The sequence below is a fragment of the Colobus angolensis genome, unplaced genomic scaffold, assembly GCF_000951035.1.
Source record: "Colobus angolensis palliatus isolate OR3802 unplaced genomic scaffold, Cang.pa_1.0 Scaffold279, whole genome shotgun sequence".
NCBI classification, from domain to species: Eukaryota; Metazoa; Chordata; class Mammalia; order Primates; family Cercopithecidae; genus Colobus; species Colobus angolensis.
Window position 1 is genome coordinate 1,811,280 of NW_012116032.1, and position 17,840 is coordinate 1,829,119.

The 17,840-nt window shown below is 35.1% G+C and overlaps 1 protein-coding gene across 3 annotated transcripts in view; it reads left to right on the forward strand.

Annotated features, from left to right (window-relative positions):
• ANK2 (ankyrin 2, neuronal) overlaps positions 1-17,840 on the forward strand; it is a 583,270-nt gene that overhangs the window by 422,959 nt on the left and 142,471 nt on the right. For all 3 annotated transcript variants that reach the window (XM_011948367.1, XM_011948368.1, XM_011948366.1), the window contains 5 exons: positions 6,069-6,167; positions 10,259-10,444; positions 10,868-10,891; positions 13,742-13,840; positions 15,209-15,307. In XM_011948367.1, coding sequence (XP_011803757.1) covers positions 6,069-6,167; positions 10,259-10,444; positions 10,868-10,891; positions 13,742-13,840; positions 15,209-15,307 — 507 coding nt within the window. The remainder of the gene's footprint in view (positions 1-6,068; positions 6,168-10,258; positions 10,445-10,867; positions 10,892-13,741; positions 13,841-15,208; positions 15,308-17,840) is intronic.

The following is a 17,840-nucleotide window of genomic DNA, read 5'->3' on the forward strand; positions in this document are numbered from 1 at the left end:
CGATCTCCTGACCTCGTGATCCGCCCGTCTCGGCCTCCCAAAGTGCTGGGATTACAGGCTTGAGCCACCGCGCCCGGCCGATAATTTTTGTAATAACTGTTTGAATTCCCTAAAATACAACATGATTTCTATATTTGAAGAAAAGCATTATAACTGTTTAATAAACCTGAGAACTATTATCAATGACTGATAAATAATACAGACGGAATGCACTGCTAATCTTCCTAATCACGAAGCAGAGTATAAATACATGAAGAGTAAATTACATTTTAAAATACTAAAATCATATTAATACTTGTAATTCTCACTTCTTGGGATTTAACAAAAACCTGCTTTCCACTCTTCTGGACTATAGTCTGGCCTCCGTTTTCCAATGTATCCTCCTCATTCCTCACCAAGTAATATCTTTAAAAAGCAAATGTATCTATGTCAAACCCCTGTACAAAAAACAATTCCTCGCAAGGCTTTCAGAATAAAATCCAGACTCCTCAGCAAGGCAAACAGGGACTGATCCCTGCCTATCTCAGCTGCTTCTCCCCAGTAACAATGCATTATTTGTAAGTTTCCGTACGTCCTGTGTTGTCTCATTGCACGGTGTTACTTCTCTTTCAAATACCTTTCCTGCTTCTGTGTCTTCAGTGTCTTCTAGCTGTTAATCCTAGTAACTTCCTTCATGTGTCATTTCCTTATCTAGTTGAATTATGGGTCTGTCATCTGTGTTCTCTTTATATCCAACACATAATTTTTTAAAAAGCTAATTATATAGGTGTTCACTAAACTGTAATACAGAATTTTGCTACCTTGTCCATCTCAGTCTCTGGGCTGTGAATTCTTAAAACAGGAACCTTGCATTTTGTCTCTGAATCGTTAAAACTGAACACAATGCATAGCAGTGAAAAGTCACCAAACATATTTTTGTTGAGTAAATGTAATGAATAACAAATAATTCATAGATTTCTATACACAGGGGGAATGTTCAAAATATTTAATAACCAGTTGCTAGGGGCACCTGTTGGTCACACCAGAACTACTGTAACAACTGGTTAATACTGTTCTTATTTCACCCACCCAGCACCAGCCTGGGCTGTGGATATCTTTGACTTTTTTATACCAAAAAGGAGAAAATGCATCTATTTTCATACCTACATGCAACCAGAGACTTTTTAGAAACACACAGAGACAAAAGGTGTTGGAAAGCACCTGGATGCATGTATGCAGAAGCCAATACAGTTATGTTCTTAAGCTATTAATATGTGATGATAAATGCTTTCCTATAAAGTTTACAGTAGAGTGGTGTTAAAGTGCTGCCATGCCTTGTCCTAATTACCCAAAGGCATGTTTTACATTCTCCAATGGGCTATTTTTTGTTGTTAAATACCAGTAAGTTAAGAGAGAATAATTTCCACATTTTAAGGACCTGTAGTAAATCTTTATTGCCTTACTTCACATGTTTTGTAACAATAAACAACTCTCCAATCTCTGAACCAAAGCTTCCTTCATCTTTTATGTACACTACTGCAAAGGGTACTGCAGGAGCTGATTGACAACCTACTTCCTTTCTTGTCTCCTAGCACCCCAAGCCAAGGCATCTGTTTTCACCAGAATGAACTTTCTAAAATGCAAATGTGATTATGGTGCTCCCTACCAAAATACATTCAACTTTTCTGCATCACCTGTAACAAACTTTTCAAGGCAATTTAAAAAATGTGCTTTTAAAAAAAATGCTCATTTTTGGGCTTTGCACATGGAGACTCCAATTCAGTAGGGACGAGGTGGTAGAGTGGTACCTAGGCACTCTTAAAAGCTTTTACAGGAGATTCTATCACACAACCAGACTGAGGAAAATTCATCCACAGGATGGAGTTCTAATACCATTACAGGGAAGAGACTATTCAGAAACTGCCACCTGCCTGTCACTCGCAGATCACTTATTAGCTGCAAGACTTCGGCTTTATTATGTAGGTATTTGAGCCTCAGCTGCCTCAGTTTGAATGAGAATAATAGTACAAATGTTGCAGCACTATTCTACGTATTAGATATAGTATTAGGTCACTTATCATCCAAACTGAGGCACTATTAATAATTACTCCAGGATACTATGATAAACTTGAGCTGTCCCAGACAAACCAGGACACTATAATTTAAGGAGATATATTCAAAGCATTTTTTACAGTGGATATAACAGAAGCTCAATAAGTCACTTTCATTTTTATCATTCTTCACATTTGCTCCCCTACTTTGATGGAAGCTGTAGCACACCAAGGTCATGGCACAAGGCACACAAGTGATGTTTGTGAAATGCTCTAACCAAGATCTTGAATGTTCGTCTGTCACTACCGTTCTCCCTATATACTTGATACTTTCTTCCTTGATTTTTTTGTTTTGTTTTAATTTTTTATTTCTATAGGTTTTAAGGGAACAGGTGGTGTTTGGTTGCATGAATAAGTTCTTTGGTGGTGATTTCTGAGATTTTGGTACACCCATCACCTGGGCAGTATACGCTGTGCTCAATTTGTAGTCTTTATCACTCAGCTCCTTCCCACCGTTCCCCTCTAAGTCCCCAAAGTCCATTGTATCATTCTTATGCCTTTGTATCCTCATAGCTTAGCTCCCCCTAAGAGTGAGAACATATGATGTTTAGTTTTCCATTGCTGAGTTTCTTCACTTAGAATAATGGTCTCCAGTTCCATCCAGGTTGCTGCGAACGCCCTTATTTCATTCCTTTCTATGGCTGGGTGTTAGTACATGGTATGTATACATACCACAATTTCTTTATCCACTTGTTGATTGACAGGCATTTGGGGTGGTTCCATATTTTTGCAATTGTGAATTGTGCTGCTATAAACACATGTGTGCAAGTATCTTTTTCGTATAGTGACTTCTTTTCCTCTGGGTAGATACCCAGCAGTCTCCCTTGATATTTTTTATAAGCCTTGATATTCCCCTCCTTTTCTCCTCTACCACTTTAGCTCATCTCTTTGTAGGTCCCAGGACAAGGAATGCAAAAGAGGCCTGCCTGCAATTTATTTTTTAAAATTAAAAGCTACATATCAAGCTAAAAAACGGTTAAGTATCTCCTATTTTGACAGGTAAATCATGACAGGTCCAAAGTTAGACATCCTGGAATGCTTGGAGTTGCACACAGGACTGTGATGAGGGCAGTGCCAATCCTGGGGGCCTACCACCCTGTCCCCTTTCTACTTCTGTCCCTGACTCCATCTGTGTGACAGGAGCATCACCTGTAAGACTGTGGACACACAAACCTGCACATATTCAAGCTTTGTACATCTCCCACTTCTACCTTCCCTAGCAAATAGCTTGAAGGGTGTGTATTATACACCTGTTGCTACTGTAACAAATTACTACAACACCAATGGCTTGAAACAACACAAATTTATTATTTTTTAGCTTTGGAAATTAGTCTTACAGGACTAAAACTAAGATGTTGGCATTGCTGTTTCCTTCCGGAGGCTCTAGGTGAGAATCCCTTTCCTTGCCTTTCTCAACTTCTAACACTGCATTCTTTGATCATGGCCCCGTCCTCCATCTCCAAAGCCAGCAGTGTAGCATCTTCTCTCCTCTTTGCCTTCCGTCTTGCTCTTGTAAAGACCCCGGTGATTACACAGAGCCAGTTTAGATAATCCAGGATAATCTCCTCATCTCAATTGTTTTTAACTTAGTCACATCTACAGAGTTCCTTTTGCCAAATTAGGTAGCATTTACAGGTTCCAGAGATTAGGATGTGGACATATGTGGGGGCCATCATTCTGTCTCCCAAAGGGTATACATACCAATGGACACTTGAGAGGATGAACCCAAGGAAGAAGTGTGAGTGAGCATGGGAGCCACACTTGGGAACACCTAGGCAGGGATTCTGGTCATGGAGGAGCTGTAGGGTTGTGGTGAGCATGTTCTCTTGATCCTCAGGATTCTTTGCCCTGCCCAGCCAGAAGAGGTCCCTCTAAAGCTCAGAACCCAGGGCAGGGTCCTTTCTCAGGCAGGGACCTCAGCATAGTAAATCTCCTTTCTCCTGCTGATCTGGCAACCTCTGCCTGATTCCCTTTCTCTTGGTCTATCTATAAGACTGTCAGAGAAAAGCATGTTAGCAAATTGTTTTACTGTATCAAAAGTTCTTTTTCTTTTATTTTCATCCCTGCCTTTTGCTTGTCATGAAAGAGCCCCATTCCACACCCACTCATTGTTTTTACCATCCTCACTGGCTTTCCCTTCCTTTGAATCTCTAATTCTATCCTTCCGCCACCTCTTCAGTGTTCTTAAAATACACAAGATTTCACCTGCTTGCTGTGTGTTTTTTTTTTTAAATATGCTATCCAGCTAGCAAGTTATTCCTGAATCCTACAACATTGTTAATTCATTCCTCTTATATTTCGTTTTTAGTTCTAAATTTTCCTCCAACATTTGAAGCCTGAAGAGTTTCTTCTATAATCTAATTTAAAATCACTCTACTTGGTCTACTTGTATACTCTCTCTTTATATTTTGCTGGATGTTGGCCATTTTAAATAATGTTTCTACACTTATACGATATATACAGAAGAATTTATATTTCCAAAAAAGTATCTTTAAAAAATGTTTTCTCCCTGTAGTCCCAGCTACTCGGGAGCCTGAGGCAGGAGAATTGCTTGAACCTGGGAGGCAGAGGTTGCAGTGAGCCAAGATTGTGCCACTGCACTCCAACCTGGGCAACAGAGCGAGACTCCATCTCAAAAGAAAAAAAAAGTTTTCTCTTAAGTTTTTAAAAATCTCTGAACTCTGATCTGTGTTTTTACTTATTCTTGTTAATGCATGGAAAGTTTAAGGAATCATCTATGTTTAAGGTCTACATGGTTTGGAGAGCTTATGAATTATTTCACAAGAAGGTTTTGTAGCTTTTTTCCTTAATGAGACATTACATATTCCTAAGGCTCTGATGAAAAGAAAATATTCCCATTTAAATTTGATTTAAAACTCATGTTATACAATTTCAGTAATTTTAAAAATCTCTGATTATAATAATGTTATAATATTACCATAGTGTGTGCTCCATTAGGGTGCATGTGTCTGTCTTATTTATCACTGTAGCTCAGTGATAGTCTAGCCACCAGTGGCTGTATTTTAGTAAATAACTGAGAAAGTGAAAGTGAGAATGAGTGATAGAATTTCAAAATGGCTTTAAAAAGCAATATAAAGATGTTCCGTATAAACCATACTGCCTCAATCAGAACACTGAAATACAGACTTTTAAATTTTCAATCAAATTTGTAGTCTCTCCTAGACTATTCTGCTGTGAGTAGTAAATTACTTCACTAAGGGTGCTAACTAAACTGTGTATATTCAAGATAACCATGGTCTGTTTAAATATTGTTTATGAATGATAAATACAGAAGATATTAGATAGATGTTATTTTATAAAGATGCTATATATAGTGATAATTCCATATGTTATAGAATTATATAGACACTGAGCTACCAAATATGCTAAAGACACTAAGATATCTTTTTTTTTTTTTTTTTTTTTTTTGAGACAGAGTCTCACTCTGTCACCCAGGCTGGAGTGCAATGGCCGGATCTTGGCTCACTGCAACTTCCGCTTCCCGAATTCAAGTGATTCTCCTGCCTCAGCCTCCCGAGTAGCTGGGATTACAGGCATGTGCCACCATGCCTGGCAAATTTTTATAGTTTTAGTAGAGATGGAGTTTCATCACTATCCAGACTGGTCTCAAGCCCCTGACCTCATGATCCACCCGCCTTGGCCTCCCAAAGTTCTGGTATAGGCAGGAGCCACTCTTTAATACAGTGTTAGCAGATGAGAAATGTGACTCTCTGGTACTGAAATGAAGACAGGAAATGAGGGAAACTATCTTCCTTAGCTCTTTTTCCTCATTGCTTTAGGAATTGTGTATGGGGCTTGGTTCACTGCAATTTTGTCTAGCTTTATAATGGTAAAAATGTGTATAATTTCTTCATTATGAAAGTATTTTATATAGCTTCACTAAGTCGAAGGTTTACTTCCTCGTGTTCTCTCTTATACAAATGATTGAAGATGTCTTTTTTTATTTCTTGTCCTCAGAATGGCTTTACTCCTTTATACATGGCTGCCCAAGAGAATCACATTGATGTTGTGAAATATTTGTTGGAAAACGGAGCTAATCAGAGCACTGCTACAGAGGTAAGACTGTCAGCCCTAAAGTCTTGAATTCTTTGATCTTAATGTCCATATTCTTTATATCAGTCTGCAAATAATCTCCATTACTTTGTCGAAAATATGCTAGGAACGTTCATGTTACTATTATAATCGCAACAGTGGCTGTGAACAAATGACTCAGGCTTGTGCACGAAGTTCCATCAGTTTATGCCTTCATTTTGGATTCGTATCTATTTATTCTTACATAAAATCATGCCTCCATCAGTTTCCCATCCTCTGGCCTTTTGGGAGCTTTGTACCATTCTAAAATTCGATTACAGTAAATTCTACTCATCTCTTTTCACCAATATTTTATCTTTGTTAGGATCTAATATAATTCCTTAATGGAACAACTTTTTTACCATCAGAAATAATTCATAAGTATCTGTGTTAGCACAGTTTCATGAGGGATGTCACTAAAAAAACCCCTGTACCTTATTGAAGCACAAATTATGAAACATGGTTGTGTGACTGATTATGGCAACAATTGAATAGAATGTTCAAAATCAGTCTAGTTTTAAAGAGTTCCAGGACATCTGGACATAATAAGTGAGAGTGGGCAGGGGCCTTGAGAACATCAGTTTTCTTTCCTAAGCACTTATTTTTCCACGTAGTAAGTAGAAACTGCTTTGTATTTTCGTCATTTTTACTTAGGCAGATTGAGCAGCAAGTTCAAGGGCTGTCTGGGGCAGTGATTTCAAGTGATGCTCCAGAAGCTCTTGTGCTTGGGGCCACTGGAAAGTTGGGAGTGGGTGACATGCAAGAGGAGAGGAAGAGAGCTCGCCTGAGACATGTCTCTCCTTACCTCTTTCAACCAGAGTATATGGGCTTGGCTTTTCCTATTTCATATTTTGTGGCCCCACTGATAAAATTTCAAAACTCCTGGCCTGAAGTGAAAGAAGACTGGTGGATTCTTGTTACTCAGAAACTATCTTAAGATAATTTTTAATGTGGCTTCCTTTCTGGACAATTAAGTCTTTAGGACATGAACTCCCTTCTATGCTGCATTAGAAGGAGAGGTTATTAAAATATAATAAATCCTTTCCCAGTCCCTTTGGGAGAAAACATTTTATGGAGCCAATTGCAATGACTTTCTGACAGCTTGTTCTCATTAGTTTAAAAAAAATCCAAGAAAATACTGTGAATGAGACCGTGTTGCCTACCTATGACTGGAAAACGCAACTGCCCAGCATGAAATGTTTTTGAGTTCTCTATTCAATACACACAGATTTTGTACTCTTGCCACTTGGATATAGTGTGATTTTTATGATTTGGGACCTTTTCTTTCCTCAGACACTAGTTCTGTCCATGAGTACCATGTGAATATCTTCGGGCAGAGCTCAGGTAACAATATGAGTCTGCATCTTTGCATCTGGGCCTCTAAGAAATATGTCAAAATAAGGACATCTATATTTGTTTTATTTGATTTTGATTTTCTTGAAAGCAGAATCATTTACCAGATGAAACCTTTACTCTAGAATGCTTCTATTTACCAAAGAGACTTAAGGTTTCTAGTGTAGGATTTAGGAAAACTGAGCTTGCTGGCATTCCCAGCTGTCTCATGGCTTCTGGCTCCTTTGGTCTAGACCTCTGTAGCATTTCCCGTTTGGTTCTAAAAATACCCTTTTATGTACATTGCATCAGTAGGGGCCATGTTATACTTTGATCCCCAGAAAGTTAAAATCCTCTCTGATTCCACAAGGAAATGTGTCTTTTGCAAATAAATCATGTGAGGTTTTAAATTCTAGCTTAGACACATTATATATCTATTATTTGTTTCATTTTAGAAACTCATTTAAATAACTAAAATTACTTCTTTCCTATTGAATATATAAGCTTAAATTGATTAAACTCTCATTGTCTGCACTAATGGTTATCAAAAAACACACATGGACAAATCTTTACGTATTCCTTTTTAGTGTACCATTCTGTAAAAAATAATAATAATAATGTTTTTACAGGGCTGTATGATTGATTGCCATTTGATATCCTGTGTTATATTGCTAAATACCATCTACAGTCTTATGTGAACATGTGTGAATATGCCTAAAGAAGGGACTTGCCCTGAGCTGGTTGGTAGCTAATTTGCAAAAATCAATAACTAATCAAGATATTATGATCACTTTAAAATCAAATAATTGTGCAATTATTCAATGTGGCAATGAAATTCATGATTGAGAAGAAATATTTAAAGTTTTAAAATTTCCCATAGTTATGGCACTTAGTATTGGTAAATAAATGATGAAAAATGAAGCTACCGAACTTTAATATGGATTTCCTTTTAGTTGAGGTACTTGAACAAATCATTCCAAATGTTTAGCCTTATCCCATGCAGTACAGATTAGAGTGAAATCTACATGGTGAAGATCCAAGGTTAAATTCTCAGAAGGGAGTTCTCAGTCTCTCCAGTACCATTTTTATACAGTATTTCTCTACTCTCTTCCTTCTTCCTAAATGTTACCAAAATTAAAGGCCAAAAACTTTTTAACGACATTCTGTTCTGTGAGCAAATGCCTCATCGCCAAGAAAAAAATTAATTTCACACTCTTTTAATATAAACTATCACAGTGCTGCAGGAGATAATACATTTAAATATGTATGTGATAATGAGTCTGTGCTTTTCTCATTCACAGAGCATTTAATATGTGCCAAACAAAGTTCTAAATTCAGGCTACTATTTTTCATCTTAAGATACTACATGCTTTACTCTTCCATTCTGTTAATGTATTATGTTTAAAAATCAGTTATTATTAAAAAATTATTATTGCTGGTACTGCATACATGATACAATACACTTGAGGAAAACTATTTTTTCCTCAAAAGTCTGCAGTGACTTTAAAACAATTATTATTGGAAAAAAATTGAGTAGTTAAATTGTGGTAAATTACCATCGTCTCTAGAGTGCAGTCTTGGGCTCAAGCGATTCTCCTGCCTCAACTTCCCAAGTAGCTTGGATTACAGGTGCACACCACCACATCCAGCTAATTTTTTCTTTGGTATTTTTAGAGGAGATGGTTTTTCACCATGTTGGCCAGACTCGTCTCAAACTCCTGACCCCAGGTGATCTACCCGCCTCGTCCTCCCAAAGTGCTGGGATTACAGATGTGAGCCACCCTGCCCGGCCTAGAATGCAGTCTTTCAATTTACCATTCTATTGTCCATATTTTTTTCTCTATGTGAATGGAAACTTCTAACTTTGAGACTTGTTTTCCAACTTTTGTGGATTAAGGGTGCTTTTTTTTTTCTTTCACATAAGTAGAGCCTAAAATATATTACTTTTTGATGTACTTGTCACCTTTCCAAGAACTGAATACTTGTTTCTAGAGAGAAAAATATAGCTTTCCAAGTTTTCTAGCATGATTATCTACTACTATGTTTTCTCTACCTTTTCACTTCCCATGCTACTGGTTTTTTACTGTCTTCTTAAGTTTAGAATTGAAAACAGGTTTTTCTACATTACCTAGCACATGTAATTTTGTATCTAAATGGGCAAAATAATATAAAATTCAACTATTAAGAGCATAATTAATAAATTAGCTTAATTTGCCAGAGTTTTAGATCGTATTGTTCCCTAAACTTCCAAAATTGAATTGGCAATAGACAACTCCATCCCTAGGGGCTGTTTTCCGTAACCATTCAGTGATATTTAGTAACCTGCATAGTCAATCATGTATTTTATTTCCCTGTCTTGGTTACCATATCTTCGATTCCCAGTCAGACTTGGTCTCCATTCTTTCTACCCTTCCCACTTTTCTGCTTTACCTACAGAGGCATTATTTAGGATTGGTTCTCACTTTTATTTTTCGATTGCAACCATACATTTGAGCACATCCTGTATGTAGTATGTTTGTTAAAGAATGCGGATGGTTTCAAAATGTATAGAATAGAAATTAGGAAAGCCATTTGATTAAACTATTCCATAATATGATGGATAACTGGTTATAATCTGCTTCTAATCTTCCCAGTAATATTTGGTTGTCAATCTTGATCATTAAAGATTAGAGTCATCATGCTTAGAACTAAATCTCTAGCATCTAAAGATGTTAACAGACAATTTTTACCTTCTGTTTTACCAGGATGGCTTTACTCCTCTAGCTGTGGCACTCCAGCAAGGACACAACCAGGCGGTGGCCATCCTCTTGGAAAATGACACCAAAGGGAAAGTGAGACTGCCAGCTCTGCATATTGCCGCTAGGAAAGACGACACCAAATCTGCCGCACTCCTTCTTCAGAATGACCACAATGCTGACGTACAATCCAAGGTAAAAGCTGAACACATTTGTGGAAAGGAATTCTTTGGCTGCCAGACTCCTCCTGGGGGATGATAAAGAAGTAGGCCATGGTGATAATGCAAAATTATTTCTGGTCATAAAAAGGGATAAATGACTTTCAGAGGTATTTCAGAAAGAAGGGGACCATCTAAAAAAATTAAATGCAAGATAATTTTCTTTAAAAGATGAGGTTGAGCTTTTTAGAAATCTGCTTTCTTATTCTGTTTTTAGTCACAAATAATAGAATTTAAAATATAAAACTGTATTGTGTAGTGCTTGGGGATGTCTTCTTTCAGTAGAATGCATTTTGGCGTGTTGGAACAGTATACCCAATTGCAGTGAGCAGATTGACTGTTTCCATAATTTTGCATTGTGTAATATCTTCCCTCTTTCTCCCAAACAACACTGCTTCAGATGATGGTGAATAGGACAACTGAGGTACAGTATTGTGGTTATACCAAAATTTACCTTGTCTTTATTTTTAGTTTTTGCCCAATTAGAATAAATGCTCACTAATTCATACTAATGATTACAAGTTCCATTAATGGGAAATTAATTTGGAAACCTTTCTCATAATGAAGGCAAACTGATAATTCAAAGATATTTAATGTAATATATAATAGAAGCATTATTTTATCAGTAAAACTATTTAAATAGGTTATTAGAGTAGAGAATGAAATGAAACTCTTTCTTAACGTATATTTTAATGAGTGAGCTTTACTATTAACTTATTGTCAAGAAGAGATATGATTTTATTTCCTTAATGAGAATTCTCAGGTTAGAGTTTTTAGGAAGTGAAAATTTGGGAGATTTCTCTGTGTTTTGTCTTTTTATCTAATTGCAGTTGCCCTTTTTTTCTGTATGCTCTTTTTCTTTACCACATTTTATATAATAAATGATATTATTGAACATATCAAGAGCAGACCAATTGCTTTTTCTTCTAAGTCTTAAAATACTTGTCGTAGAATCGTATATTTTCCACATTCCAAAATAAGTCACTTCAATCAATAAGAACATTAAGTTCAGAAGCCTCTCAGTATGGTGTGTTTGTATATGTCTGTATTTAGTAGTCTCTCCTTGGCCATTGCTACAGAGAGACACTAACACAAACATTGTTGATGTATATTACACAAATTAACCTATACTCAAAAACAAGTGACTATTTAGGTAGGTCCATTATTGTTTTGCTGAGGGGATTCTTTAGACTATCATCTCATTTGATGACTAGGTTGTGGACTTATGAGCATTCTCACAGAGTATACTTGAATTATTTGTGTTATTTCTTTTGTTCCTTGTCTTTGCATGGAACCTAGGTCAGAGACAACAGAAAGCCCAACTGCTTGGTGAACTTGTTCACAACTAGAACCATACAAATTGATATCTTAATAACTAATTTCAATACCTTTACTTTCTTAGATGCTTTTTGATGATTATTTAAGATACATTTTTGAAATCTGTATTGGCTCTAAACATTGTGAAAGCAGAAGTTTGGGTGAATTTTTACTGAGTTATAAATATTTCCTTGAAGACAATAGAGTAAAAAGAATAGAAACCCCTTTGTCTAATCCTGTAGAAATGTGAACTCTGCCTCCTGCTTCCATGTTAATCAGGGAAGAGTTCCTCTGAAGGGCTGATACCAGTTTTGTGCTGATCCAAGATTCACAGCCTGGGTATCATTATGAATGATCAGTGAGGATATATCAGACAATAAGTTAGTTTATTTTTGCAAATGATATTACTATATTTAAATACTTTGAAAATGATTCAGCCAGCCTCAGTATGTTTTTCTGAAACTAAATTATAACATCAGTAATAGACACACACTCAGGATATGTCTGAGTGACAGGAAATATCAAGATAAAAATGAAACAAATTTAGTCAATTATTTCCTAAAATGTAAAAATTTGACATTTTATCAAATAACAGCCAGGTTGAGGGCTGATTTCCCCCTCCATTTTGACGTGAATATTGGCATGATGTAAATGCGAAATAAAAATATCTTGATCATAGATGTGGGATTTCGATTAATAGTTACTGCTCTTATTTTGTGTCTTACTTCTCTCTAAGTGAGAAATTATTTGTAGCTAATGTTGCTACAGTAATAGCACAAATTTTCATTACCTAAGGTATCTGAATGCTTAATTAGGGTGTTTTTAAAACAAAGTCACCAAAGCCTATGTATCAACTCAATAGAAAAAAAAGGTTGTAATTTTGAAAATATTTCTTAAAAACAATACAGTAAACAATTCATTTCAACTAAAAGAGAGTGATACCATGTAACCCAAAATCTGCAGAATGTCATAGCAAATAACAGTTTCTATTTTTCCCATAATCTTTTGTTAAGTAGTGAAACTTATGGAGAGTAAGAAAAATTATCAGATCTTTGTGTACTTTAATAAGAAAAGAGTTAATATGCTTCTATTGCGAAAATGGCAACAATTTTCAACTAGATTTTCATCAGAAAAAGAAAGAAAAGGAAATATTTTTTTTATTTGATATTTTCAGACTTATTTTTTACACATTTTGAGAGTAAACAGTTCTGTTATGCCCATTGAGTTGATTTAACCTGGTTGGTTAAATTAATTTTATTGTATTGATAAAATTTGTTTAACATTCAAAATTGGAGTAAGCTGAACTTTCTTCTTCCTTTTATATTCCTATTGATGCCAAGCATATTGTTTAATTTTTGTTTTTTAATTGTTTCATCATGATAACAACATAATCTTGCTACACAGTTGTAAAAATGTATAGGAATATCATGACAGTGTAAATGATGTGGAACAAATCCTATATCCTTTGTAAGAATTTTTCAACATACTTTCATGCTTCCAAAATTATAATGCCAACCAATACTGCTTTTTTAAAACAAAAGTAAAACAAAAACACTGGTTTTGAGTCTTCTCTGAAAAGACATTAACCAAATTCATTGATATGTTAATCCTATGGCTGAAACTTTATGTTGCTTAATCATATTCTGGTTTTCTTTAATATGCAAGACCAACTTAAGAAACATTGTTTTGTATAAACAACAAATCTCATAAATAAATATTTAAGATAATTAAAAATATGCCATGAAAATTATGCCAATAAATGTAGAATATTTATTTACCTTTTTATATGTTTAGTTATGTACCACCTTATAACGTTAAGATTTAAGATCTTACTAAAGCATTTATTATTGCTTATATGTTAGGTAGACCGTTACCATGTGACTTTCTTCACTAATACAATGGCTGCAACATAGAAAAGTGAGGCGCTATACTGACTATCATATCTTTGCTTTCATAGAGTGGTTTTACCCCTTTGCACATAGCTGCACATTATGGAAATGTCAACGTGGCAACTCTTCTTCTAAACCGGGGAGCTGCTGTGGACTTCACAGCCAGGGTATGGATTAAAATAGTTTCTCATTCTAGACAGCAGTAAATAAGTACTTTAAGAAAGTGAAAAGGAACACCAATGGCTGCCTTAAAGATTTTATTTCTTTTTCCTTACCTGGATCTGTGCTGGAGATATTAGATTTTTCATTTTCTTTCTTTAAACCACAAGAAGTCATCTTGGCTTAAGCAGAAAATAAGAATGTTGTAAATTCATGCACAAATCATTTCCAATAGTTAAAGAGGACATTAATTCTGACCAGTATGAACAGTTATATTTAACAATCATGCCGTGAATCCTGATAAGTCACGTCAATAAATAAACTGTTAAAATGTTAACTATAAAATATATAAGTGAATGTCTTATGATGACTCTGGTGCACACAATTTGATAGGGAATTGTTTTTAATGAATTGAGAATTTGTTCCCATGAAGTCTTACTAAAATACATGAAAGGTGTCACATTGTTACATGTTTCATGGTATGCTTTTATTAGAAAGAATTCACTTACATAATAGTGGTATATATCAGTATACTTAACGTACAGTTAATGCAGAATATGAATATTCAAAAATTATGACACAAAAAAAATCAGGTACATATCCTTGCCATAATGATGACGAGTGATAGCCAATAAAATAAATGAATATAATTTGTATGTGTAATGTTTTTGTACTAAGAAGTCCTCTGCAGTGAAACTATGTTCTGTTATTTTCAAGCTGTTTTTCTTACTGAATTATTCTGAAGGAGATGTTTGTTTGTTGTTGTTGCTGTTTAGAGACAGGGTCTGGCTCTGATGAGGTCTTACTATGTAACCCAGGCTGGTCTTGAACTCCTGGCTTCAAGGAATCCTCCCACCTCAACTTCCCAAAGTGCTGGAATTACAGGCATGAGCCATCATGCCCAACTTGAAGGAGATGTTTTTAAGAATCATTTTTATATTGAATATTAATATAAATATTTCTATTCTATTTTTAAGCATCATAAAACTTAAGATTTCAGACTATTTAAGTGCATGGATGTTATAGAAAGAAAGACTTTACACTAGGGCCCTATCTTAGGTAGATTTTAAATTTTTGTTTCTATTACACTAAAGTGGTCCCTTTGTCTCTTGACTGTAACGTGTACATTCTATACATATTTTGTAGTTATTGACTAACTTAGTTATGCAGTTTCATTCCATTTTTCATTCTCTAACTATATTGTTTTGTGGTTTGTGTGATTTTTGTTCCTTAAAAATCAAAGACATAGAAAGAGTAGAAATTGTGGATCAAATTACCACGTAGGTCACAACCTCCTTTGTGGCCTTTAACACAAAGGTATCGCCATCATGCCCTGTCATACCCAACAACTGTTGTTTGGTCTTTCTGTGGTATAGAATGGAATCACTCCTCTGCATGTGGCTTCCAAAAGGGGAAATACAAACATGGTGAAACTCTTACTGGATCGAGGCGGTCAGATCGATGCCAAAACTAGGGTGAGTGTCTCTGTTCTTTCAATTTTCTACCATTATTATTTCTTTCAATCCTCATAGAAGGCACCTCGAGACACCAGGTCATTAACATAGGCAATGTGTTTTCAAGGAAATTGCTTTATTGGAATTGATTTAAATCTCATACAACATTTAAAGTGAATGTTGTAATGTAAATTATGGTTCATACCATAAAGTGAAATTAATATTTGCTCATAAGTGCCCAGAGAAGCAAAGTGTTGGTCCCTCAATGAGATAGTTTTCAAGTTTTTGCTTAGTGATTTTCTGGGACCAAAGATCAAAGATTAGGCTTACATAACTCTCTTTTGGGTAGTTATAAGTATCAAGAACCCGAACTAATTACCATACATTGAGATTGAGAATGTGGCTTTTACACAAAATATTTTAGTACATGTTTACAATCTTTGGCTTCTAAGTATTCAATTCCTAATTCATTTTTCTTAAGCGGCTATGCTCTACTGACCTGAGCAGGGGATTTGCTATTATGGAGAAAAGCATACAGTTAGTATACTACACCTTTATTTATGTCATTTTGGTAGAAGTGCTATCCTTAATTTGTTTTGAACTTAGGTAAAATATCATTTCAAGTTTGCAATACACTCCAAATAGATAACAAGATAGACAGTAGAGTGCAGTTGTTACAAGTACAGAATGAAGGCAAACTGCCTGATTTTAAATCCTATTTTTACTATTAATAAGTTGTATTATATTGGTAGTTTACTTACCTTCTCTGAACTTAGGCTAATAACAACACACCTACTTCATAAAGTTGTGTGAGAATTAACTCTTAGCTATATTTACCTTTTTTGAAAAAGCAAGTAAATTATCTAGCTTTTCATAATATTTGATAATATTACCGACATTATGTAACATGTAGTTACTTGCTTAAACACGTAAGGAGTATTTCAGTATTAATTATCTGGAGTAGATTTGTTAATCATAGACTTCGGCAAAACTTCAAATGTGCCTATAATACAAAAATGTTAATATGTAGTATGAAAAAAATTGATGTTAATATGTGGTGTAAAAAGCCTATGAAAGATGATAAATAGAATATGTCTCATAGTATTTAACTTCACTTTGTTTAATGCTGAGACTTCATGTTTTCATAGTGCCAGCAGTAAGGATCAAATCTAGTTTCTTTGCAAATCTAGGGGCCAGCAAATACTTTTGTTTGATAAACTTCATCATCTGTAAGCTTCCAGAATCTAAACCAGTCCCAGGCAATAAATTATGGTTTTTGATGACCTGAGGAAACCTTGCTTTCTTAATCTCACTTCTCTAAAGCTTTTGGTCCAGAGTGGCTACATCACAACACGTGGGGGTTCTGAAGAGGTTTGCGTTCTGTCAAATCTTTGCTGTGGTGTCCAGTGTCTTTGCATCAGAGTTTTATATGGTTTCTACTTTTTGCTTAGTAGGCATGCCTTTTTCCCTTAGCATACTGTGAGTATACAGAATTTGGAACAGTATGCGTTATGTTGCATGGTTTGCTTACTTGTTTTTTATATTTAAAGGAATGAGCTTTTGCACATTACTACATTACTAACATCATTCCTAACATTACCAATGTATTACATTACAAGCATACCTTACTAACATAATTTCTTCCTATATACTGCCTTTATGAGACTACCACTGGAAAGAAAGCATTTTGGAAATGCAAAAAATTTTTATCTTGGCCAGTGTCTTAGGGATGCACATTGCTTTTATTAATGCTTTTTGGAGTATTCACTCATTATTGAGATAGTTGATTTTGTTCTTATTAATCAACAATATTTACTTAATAAAAGTACTCTAATATGTGTGGCTTACATATATTTGGGTATACAATTAAAAATTCTAACTCCAAATATGCAGTGTATCTTCATAAAAATAGTACTAAGAAATGACGAGCAATGGATTCTTATACTAGTTCTGTCATAGTGCAGCCCTTAGATATAGCAAATAAATTAAATTTCATTCAAGGATTTAAAAAGAATAAAATAGGTTTTCTAATTGTATACATTGTATAAACATTCCATTCATTTATTCCTTAAACAAATAACTATTGAGTTCTTACTTGGTGCTGTGAACCCTGAAGATACAACAGTTAACAAGACAGAGTAGGTTTCTAGACTCACAGATATGCAAGTCAACAGTTCAAGGAATTAAGTTAGCAGTCTTCTTGTAAAAGTTTAATAATAGGTTCTTTAAAAAACAAAACAGAACAAAACAAAAACCTTGATTTGTAGCATTGCCTTTGCTAGTTTCCCTGGTATAAATACTTCTACAGTGGTCAGTTTAGAGCTAGCAACATGGTATCACTAAATGTAGAATTGGGAAGAGGTGTGCAAAAAGTGGCTCTCCTTATTTCATATGAACTGGTTCCAGCACACCCCAGGATTAGCTACTACAATATTGAATGGTTGCACTGAACTTTATTATTATTATTATTATTATTATACTTTAGGTTCTGGGGTGCATATGCAGAACATACAGGTTTGTTACATAGGTATTCATGTGCTATGGTGGTTTGCTG